Here is a 9,468-nt window from a genome sequence, read left to right on the forward strand (position 1 = left end):
AAGGATTCTACACAATTAAATATGTGAACAGGCATTCTGTAAATATTGATAAAATCTGAGTATACTACTTAAAATGTGTAGCCCCCGTCTAGATTACAATCTGCTCATGGGAGGGTACCACAACCCCTTCATCTGTTCATCCCCCACAGTGCTGAGCATAGTGCCTGGCACTTAGTAAGCAATCAGTAAATATTTGTTGTATTGAAGAGCCATTAATGTGACTTAAGGAATGGAAAACAGAATTCGAGAGGAAGAAGCAGGAATTGTTTACCAAGAACAGAAAGGACCGAAGAGTAACTTTAATAATGTTTCTTATACGGCAGACATTAACTATCTCTATAATCGCCCCTCCTCCTCCTCCCCAAAAAGAGAGACAGAAATTGTAAGGGAGAGGCTTTGAGATAAAACCCCAGGAAGAACTTCCCGAGTCTGTGCATGTTGGGGCAGAAAGAGCGGCAGAGCCAACTCCTTCCCTGGTATGTCCGGGTTTAGGGTGGGAGGGGCAGTCCGGCTTGGAGGCTGGGGGAAGGACGAGATGACCTTTCAAAATCTCTTCCAGTCTCCCGTTGGAATCGTCTGTGCGTCCCACCCCCGCTCACTCCCTCCCTCCCTCCGACAGCGCCCCCCGTCTCCAAACTGCCCGCACCCCGCCCCTGGCGGCCGCCTCTCGCGGCTCCCGGGGTCCCCAGCTCCCTGTCCCCGGAGCCAGAGCCCCGCTCCCGCTCCCGCGCGTCTCTCAGCCCCGCCGCGCCGCCCCCCGCATGCTAATGGCCGGGCCGCCTCCCGCCGCACACAATGCGGGCCAGGGCCGGGGGCGGGGGACCGGGGAGGGGGCGGGGGCCGGGCCGGGGGCGGGGGGGCCGGGGCCCGGCGCATCTCCCCCGGCCCCACGTAACGCTGACGCCCGCGCCGCCGGCCCGCCGCCCGCCGCCGCCGCCGCCGCCCGCTCCGCCGCCGCCCGCCCGGGGCTCGTGAGTAGCCGCTCCCCCCACTCCTGGCCCCCCCCTCCGCCACCCGGCCCCCGCCCCCGGCCCCCTCCCCCCCACCCGGAGGGGGGGCCCACTCCGCGCGCCCGGCTCGGAGCAGGTGCAGGGGGCGGGGGCGGGGGAGGGGCGCCGGCTCGGCCCCAAGCAAACTTCGCCCAGAGCTCCTGGGGGGGCGGGGTGGGGGCGGCGGCTTCGGAAGCCCGGAGAGCTGGGGGGCCTCGAGGAAGGGGGGGCCAGGTGGGGGAGACGGGAAAGCGGAGACCAAAGGGGAAAGGCCAGCGTTGGGGGGGGGCCGCGCGGGCGTCTTTGTAGGGGCCCGAAGGCAGGGCGCGAGGGGCCTGGGGGTGCAGGGCGGCCGAGCCGGGAGCCAGAGTGGATGAGCGCCCCCCGGCCCAGGTAGGGCTGATGGAAGAGGGGGAAGGGACCCAAACTCTCCCGGAGCGGGGGTGGGGGAGGGGAGAGGATGGGGGGTGCTTCCCTCTCTGCGTCCCAAACAAAGTGTCACAAAGAGCTCGGCCGGCGGCAGCGGCGGAGGCGGCTGCAACTCAGCTTTTGTTCTCCCGGCCCGGGTAGCTGAGCCCTGGCCTCCCAATCTCCCAACCCTGCCCCCCATCATCCTTCTAGCTTATCTTTCCCGGGAGGGGACTGGGGTGCTGCTGGAAGAATCTCTTGTGGAGGATCACAGGTCCTGCCGTACTTGCCAACCTACTTCTGGGAGGGAGATTTTCCCAGAGGCTCTTTTGCCCACCCCTCTACCTCCTAATCTGAAGACTGAGGCTCATATGGGTGCTAAGACTCTGACCTTTCTAGGGTCAGCTCCAGTTAAGGGGACTTAGGGTTGGCTCCATGCCCCCTCCCCCAAATCAGGTCCTCTAGAACTTTCAGAAGAGGGGTCAAGTTGGGACATGCCTCTGGAATAAGATTCACTGTGGTGGGGTAGCAGTAGGTCAGCAGGTGTACCTTCCTCTGGTCTCCTACACATTTGGAGTCGATAACTGACTTGCCATGCCCCCCAAATCAGGACAGTGAGATTGAGGGAAGGAAGCTATACCAAGGACTCAATGTAAAAGATGGGCCTGCTGTGATGGGTCAATTTAGAGTAACTCCCTGAGCAGTGAGGTTCAGAAGGCCATGGAGAGGAGACCATAAAAGTGAGCTACTAGCATGCGGTTGTGATAAAAAGTGGTCTTGACTCTAGACCACCTAAAAAGCTCTCTTTCTTTCTAACCTCATCTAGTATAGTGTTAATTGTAATTGGTAGCGGACTTCGGAGGTGTAGGATTCTCAACAGGGGGAAGAACATCAAGTATTAGAAATGAGCAATGACAGAGGCTTAGTTACAACTATACCTCAGACATTCTGAATCCTTGCCTGTTACACTCTGACCCTAAACACTTTTGAACCACAGACTTGAGGGACAATCTTCTAGGTCTTTCAGTCAGCAGATGCTTCTGTGTACCTGACCTTGTTTCTACGAGTCTTCTCACCAATTCTCCCATCCTTCCCTAACTCATAAGGTTTGATAGTCCACACCCCCTTCCCCACCTGCTTTCCTAGCATATAAAAATAATTGATCTGTTATTTTGGAAGGAATGCTGACCCCTATCCCTATCCCTGTATCCCTATAGAACCCATATAAGACCCAGATAACCCCTGATTCCCAGTGGTAGTGGAAAGTAGGTCAGTACTACTGTCTGGCCAAGTCTCGTGGACAGTGTTAAGGGCTTGACTATAGAAAACTCTGATTATTGCTCACAGGTAATACATGCATGATCTGGGTTCTAAGCCAGTTCATAGATCTTGGACCCTGTCAGTTCTCTCTCCTACTGAAAAACAAACAAAACAAACACATGCGATTAGGTGCCTGGGACCTGCTTTGGTGTGGAGATGATTCAGGAGATCTTGGGTGGGTCTAGGAAGGTGTCTAAGTGGGTTTTGTTGATTGGAGGCTACCCTCTGGGGTACGCTGCCTTGGGAATTCAGCTTCAATTTAGGCTTTCTTATGTATCACTTTTTTTCTGTCCTGGAAAATGCTATGTGCAAAGCAGGTCTTTTGTTTTGGTGAAGGAAGCTTTGCCCTATTCCTGCTCTACTTGCCTCTATATGAGGTCAGCCTCCCATGAGGTATTTTGCTTTCTGTCCTACAGGCAGTTTTAGGGGCCCTAGAATTCTTCTCCGAATCAGAATATGTGCCCATAGGTTAGTCAGCTATGACCATGCAGTATTCCCAGCCTCCCCCCCTCCTCCCCCACCATCTGCTTCCTCTGAATATACCAGATTGGCTGTACACCAGGATGTTCCGGGAATCCCCAGGAGAGCAACAGAATGTGATGGACCCAAATACGATGCCTCAGTAACTCATTCCAGGATGTACAAACTGTAACTGTCAGGACACTCCTTATAGCTAATTAAAATTCTTCTAGTTACATCTATTTTCTATTACATTTATCTATTTTCAGTGACATCCAAAAGGCCAAAATAATCCCTCTGGTATCACTGTTTTTCCTCCCTGCTGCCCCGTGGTTCCCAGATAGGAATTTTTAAAAATCCTCTAGCTTTTCTCAGTGCTTTATATGTGGTGCATTAAAATGGCAAATGTGGCCCCTCTAGCACTTCCTAGCTCTTTCTATGGTACTGAGGTGGCCAAAGTGGCTCCTCTGGTAGCCCACTGCACTCTCCATGGTACTGAAGGGATGACCGTTTATTTCAACATCCCTCTGGGGTCCAGAAGAGTCCTGTGACTCAGAACCACAAATTTTCAAGCTGGAAGGGACCATCAATATAAATTAGTCCAAACTCCTTGTTTTACAGATGGGTAAACTGGGAGGTTAAGTGATTTACTGAAGGTTGCAGGGCTATTAATAGACTGGGCCCATAATAGCCTGCACTCCTTGGTCCTACTCTTTAATTCACCTTTCTTGACACTACTCACTGAGCCTAGCTGGGCTCTTAGTCTCAGGAAAGGGGTTTATTTGGAGGATCCAGAAGATGACCGTGGATGCTCTAATTTGGAACTACAGAAATGCAGATATTAAAGGTGGTGGTGGAGGTTGTTTAGTGACCCTTGGATGAGGACACTTTGTCAGTCAACCGCCTGTTAATAAATTCCCTTAACCCAGATTTCACATGTAACAGGTACCTGCCCCTTCATGGAGTCTTATCACATTCATTAAATGTCAAAAATTAAAGAAGGCTTGGACCTCCAGAGCCTTTTCTCTATGCTGATAAGCAGGGCTGACTCCTGGCCCAGTTCTCTTCTGTTAAAGATCCTTAAGCAAAGTAATGCTTGAGTCCTTTTCTTTCTCAGTAACCCATTTCAGTTTCACAATGGCTATTGTAAGGAACTTCTTTATATCTCAAATATTCTTTCTGTCTCAGGCAAGAAAAATAGGTTAGGCCCACATTCATCTGGCCTCGACCAGATGAATTTTATACGTAAGTAGGAAGGTAGTATGGCTGACTTCTGGTTGTCCTTTCAGGCCTATTTCTATGAATGTTAATTCTGGGGTTGCTTCTAAGTCCTAATGCTAACCTCTGCAGCTTAGAATCAGGAGAGCCCCCCCCCACCCCAATCTTCTCCTGAGTGCTCTTCTCCTTCCTCAGAACTGGAGCTCTGCACATCCCAGGCCCAGGGAATTTCTGCCTGGAGAATTTTAACCCTTTCCTGCTCAGAGCATGTGCCGAGCCCCTATCTGTGCAGATGGCCCAGCCCCGCCCCCCGTCCCTCACTCCAGCCTCTTGAGCTCAGAGCCAGTGTAATCCTCCTCTTGTGTGAGGGAGCCTCTCCCCTGCAGAGAGGAGGAAAGCCTGCCTCGGAACAGCCCTGGACAAAGGGGCTGAGATGCCCCATCAAACTGCAGGCTCCAAGGTTTGAAACACGGGGATGAATCCTATCCGGTATTTGCAGTTTTTAACCCCTTCCCCAGGCCAGCAGCGCCCCTTAACTTCCACTCCTCCCCCAACTCTCTCTCCATTCCCTCTCCCTCTGGCTCTCTCCCCTTTCATGCCCCTCCCCCTCTGTCTGTCTCCAGACTCTCTGCTGCTGGGAGGTGTTTCTCTCCCATGCATGAATGAGTCTCTGTAATGAATGGAAATGAATGGATCAGGAATCCAGGCGGAGGGAGGGAGAACGAGGGGGAAAAGACAGAAAGACAGGATAAGGGCAGAAAGAAGGACTGTGGAGTATGGGAGGATGTTTGGCTGGCTGGTCAGTTAGGAGTCTGAGAGCAACTGGTCCCACTTGGATAACTGGGGAGCTTGGAAGGCCCACCCCATTTGCTCATCAAGCTGCATAGCCCAACTTAAATGAGAGAGGGGTGTATTGTGATGGTTTCCACCGCCAGGGGGTGGTGGTGGTGGTGGTGGTGGTGGTAGTGGTAGTGGTTAATGGCAGCGGAGGTGGTGGTGGTTAGTGGCGGCGGAGGTGGTAGTGGTGGTGATTTTGGACTCGGCATGTAAAATGAATAATTTGGGGGAAGACAACTGGGTGGGCAAATCAAGGAGTACAAGTTTTGAAGACAGCAGCCCCCTCCTGTCTCAGGATGCAAGGAAGGAGAATGAAGGGATAGGTTTCAGGAATACAAGGTGCTAAGAGTATGGGGTTGGGGTGCCTCTTCCCACTGCTGAAAACCAGGGCTCATCTTTTCCTCCAAATCTGTCTCTCTTGCTTTAGCTCTTCAGCACCTGTTGCCTTCACTAGCAGCTTTTCTTCCTCTTCCCTGCACTCCCAAGAACCAAAGAATGTGAAGGGGGTCCATGGAGGTGAGTGAAGCAGCTCTGGCTTGAACCTGCAAGTACTTACAACTATACTCCTTCCCTTCCCTACTTCTCTATCTCTCTCTGACTTCCCATTATTAGAAGTTATGCCTGTGGCCCCAGCAGCTCAGTTCCCATTCCCATCCCGCCTCCCCCAAGGTGAGTGGGAAGGGCACTCAGTGTTCTTGATTCAGGCCCCAACCCATGCTCCCTCGGCTTCTGGTCTTCCGCGCCCTAGCTTTTCCCACAGCTCTCCCTTCTCCACCCCTTGCTCTGTTCCCATCTTTTTCCACAGGGCTCACGTCCCCGTGCCCCGGGCGGCCACTTAGCGCCCTCGCCGCCGGCATTCGACGGCGAACTGGATCTGCAGCGCTACTCCAACGGGCCAGGCGTGAGCGCGGGGTCTCCAGGGATGGGAGCAGTGGGCTGGTCCGAGAGTCGCGCAGGCGAAAGGCGCTTCCCCTGCCCTGTATGCGGGAAGCGCTTCCGCTTCAACTCTATCCTGGCTTTGCACCTGCGGGCGCACCCAGGCGCCCAGGCCTTCCAATGCCCGCACTGCGGCCACCGCGCAGCGCAGCGGGCCCTACTGCGCTCGCACCTGCGCACGCACCAGCCCGAGCGCCCGCGTAGCCCGGCCGCACGCTTGTTGCTGGAGTTGGAGGAGCGCGCGCTACTGCGCGAGGCCCGGCTGGGGAGAGCCCGAAGCTCAGGGGGCATGCAGTCCACCCCCGCCACTGAGGGCCTGGCGCGGCCCCAGGCTCCTTCATCGTCCACCTTCCGTTGCCCCTTCTGCAAAGGCAAGTTTCGCACCGCGGCGGAGCGCGAACGCCACCTGCACATCCTGCACAGGCCCTGGAAGTGCGGCCTGTGCAGTTTTGGCTCCAGCCAGGAGGAGGAGCTGCTGCATCACAGCCTGACGGCCCACGGAGCTCCTGAGCGCCCCCTGGCGGCCACCTCGGCTGCGCCCCAGCCTCAGCCTCCACCCCAACCTGAACCCAGATCTGTCCCAGAGCCCGAGCCGGAGCCTGAACGTGAGGCAGCTCCCGCCCCCGCTTCTGCTGCTCCCGAGGAGCCCCCAGCGCCCCCGGAGTTCCGCTGTCAAGTGTGTGGCCAGAGTTTTACGCAGTCCTGGTTTCTCAAGGGCCACATGCGCAAGCACAAGGCCTCCTTCGATCACGCGTGTCCCGTGTGTGGCCGCTGCTTCAAGGAGCCCTGGTTCCTTAAGAACCACATGAAGGTGCATGCCAGCAAGCTGGGCCCGCTGCGTGCCCCGGGGCCTGGTTCCGGTGCTGCCCGGGCCCCTCAGCCTCCTGACCTGGGCCTGCTGGCCTATGAGCCGCTGGGCCCCGCGCTCCTCTTGGCCCCAGCACCCACTCCGGCAGAGCGCCGGGAGCCTCCGAGTCTCCTGGGCTACCTGAGCCTGCGAGCTGGCGAGGCCCGGCCCAATGGTGAGGGCGCTGAGCCTGGCGCTGGCCGCAGCTTCGGAGGCTTCCGCCCGCTGCCCTCCGCTCTCCCGGCCCGGGCTCGCCGGCATCGCGCCGAGGAGCCAGAGGAGGAAGAGGAGGTGGTGGAGGCGGAGGAGGAGAACTGGGCCCGGAGCAGGGCGCTGGGCCCTCTGGCTTCACTGCACCCGCGCCCAGGCGAGGGGCCAGGGCACTCTGCGCCTGCTGCGGGGACCCAAGCGAGGTCCACCGCCACGCAGGGTATGTAAGGGGTCTTTTCTCTCCAAGGTTTCCACACCCTGGGCCCACTCCGATGCCACCACTATCCTCCTGTACCCCCCCCCCCTTTTTTTAAAAAAGGACCTGTCTCTTAATTCTTTTTTTCGCTCCTGGAGGCCACTTTTCACCCGCACAGCACAACTCACAACAAATCCAACCCCTCAGGTTCCCTCAAACTTACTGTTTGCTGCTGGGCCTCGAGGGGAAGTAATCTTGAAGGGTGGGTGTGGGGACGCTTGGCCCTACAGGGTTAGGGCAAAGGGCCTTTCTGACTTTCTTAATGTGTGTATTGCAGAAGAGAATGGGCTGTTAGTTGGAGGGTCCAGGCCTGAAGGGGGCCGGGGAGCCACTGGAAAGGATTGCCCCTTCTGTGGAAAATCTTTCCGCTCAGCGCATCACCTTAAAGTGCACCTGCGAGTGCACACAGGTGAGGGGGCTGGTCTCCGGGGTGGGGTGGGGGAACTGGAGGGCAGTAAGAGAGAGGAGAGGGCTACCGGATACGCGTGTTTTGTTAAATCAGAGGCGGTGGGGGTGGCAGTGTTTATTCCGGTCCATAGGAGTCTGTACCTAGAGCGAAACGCGTGTGGGGGGTGGGCGGTGATCGTGCCTCTGTGGTCCTGCCGCACCCCTTTCTCCAGGCGAGCGCCCCTACAAGTGTCCGCACTGCGACTACGCGGGCACCCAGTCCGGCTCGCTCAAGTATCACCTGCAGCGCCACCACCGAGAGCAGAGGAGCGGGGCAGGCCCCGGACCGCCCCCGGAGCCGCCGCCCCCTTCCCAGCGGGGTGCGGCACAGCCTTCGGGAGCCAAGAGGGCTCCGCAGCCTGCGACCTGGGTGGAGGGCGCGGCGAACCCCCGGCCTTCTTCGAGCGCTGCGCCGGGGTCCCGTCGGAAGCCTGCCAGCCCTGGGAGGACCCTGCGCAACGGGCGAGGCGGTGAGGCTGAACCCCTGGACCTGTCCCTGCGGGCGGGGCCAGGAGGCGAGGCTGGGCCGGGGGGTGCCCTCCACCGATGCCTCTTCTGCCCCTTCGCCACTGGAGCGCCTGAGCTCATGGCCTTGCACCTGCAAGTGCACCACAGCCGCAGGGCTCGGGGCCGCAGGCCGCCCCAGGCCGACGCGTCCCCGCCCTACGCCCCTGCACAGTCGGGAGAGACCCCTCCCAGTCCTCCGCAGGAAGGGGAGGAGGGCCCCGGGCTGTCGAGATCCGGAGAGGCGGGGCTGGGGGGACAGGAACGGTAGGGAGCCCTCTTAGGAGCGGTTAGCTTAGTGAGCTTACCCCGCGGGAGCAGGGGAGCGCTAGAGGTAGTTGGGTAGAGCAGCCAGCAGGGGGCAGCGTGGGACCCATATCCCAGCCCCAGGCGGACCAGAGGTGGAGGGGGTGGAGGGGGCGTAGGAGGGTGGGCGGGCGCTACCCACCCAGCCCAGGGGAGTCACAGTGCCTTAGAAGTGGCAGGGGTGAGGATCAAAGAACGGGGTCCCAGGGCTGGCAGAGGGTTGTGTCCCTGTTGAGGAGCCGCTCTGCCAGTCTTTGCTGGTCCATAGGCGTGAGAGTTTATTTTTGTACAATGGGTGGGGGTGGGGGGCACTGTACCCTTCTAGCCCCTTAAGGGGCCCTGTAGACGTCGCTATTTTTGGTACGATTCCTGTCATCCCTGTCGCAGAGTTGTGTCCCCAATAAACAGGTGTCTTGAGGCACAGGGCGCTGTGTTTGTCTGCCTATGTCCTGTCCTCCTTCGGCCATTTTGTTCAGAAATATTCACTTCAGGCACTTAGTGATCACCCAAAGAGCTTAATGAGAAATGAGGAATCTTGGGCTTTACCCCCAGACATTTGGTTTCAGTAGCTCTGGGGCAGGGCCAGGAATTAGCATTTAACAAGTAGCCAAGGAGATTCTCATGTACTGTGGTCTGAGGACCTCATTTGAGAACCGCTGGACCGTGCTGGATCCCATCTTAACTGTGACCAACTTAGCCTCAAGAAGTGGGTGCAGGGAGAGAGGAGGAAC

At 57.4% G+C, this 9,468-nt stretch overlaps 1 protein-coding gene across 3 annotated transcripts; it reads left to right on the forward strand.

Annotated features, from left to right (window-relative positions):
• The first annotated feature begins 444 nt into the window (after positions 1–444).
• Positions 445–9,364, forward strand: ZNF219 (zinc finger protein 219). 3 transcript variants are annotated; one of them, XM_039245142.1, is made up of 5 exons: positions 445–476; positions 5,659–5,747; positions 6,037–7,444; positions 7,758–7,889; positions 8,101–9,364. In XM_039245142.1, exons 2-5 carry the CDS (start codon positions 5,742–5,744, stop codon positions 8,700–8,702), a joined length of 2,148 nt encoding a protein of 715 aa, XP_039101073.1. In that variant the 5' UTR covers positions 445–476; positions 5,659–5,741; the 3' UTR covers positions 8,703–9,364. The 3 variants fall into 3 exon arrangements, with proteins under 3 accessions (XP_039101073.1, XP_039101071.1, XP_039101072.1); XM_039245140.1 differs by lacking the exon at positions 445–476 and adding an exon at positions 885–971; XM_039245141.1 differs by lacking the exon at positions 445–476 and having other exon boundaries at positions 5,431–5,747.
• Positions 9,365–9,468: the final 104 nt, after the last annotated feature.

This window comes from Hyaena hyaena, unplaced genomic scaffold, assembly GCF_003009895.1.
Source record: "Hyaena hyaena isolate Hyena2069 unplaced genomic scaffold, ASM300989v1 scaffold_256, whole genome shotgun sequence".
NCBI classification, from domain to species: Eukaryota; Metazoa; Chordata; class Mammalia; order Carnivora; family Hyaenidae; genus Hyaena; species Hyaena hyaena.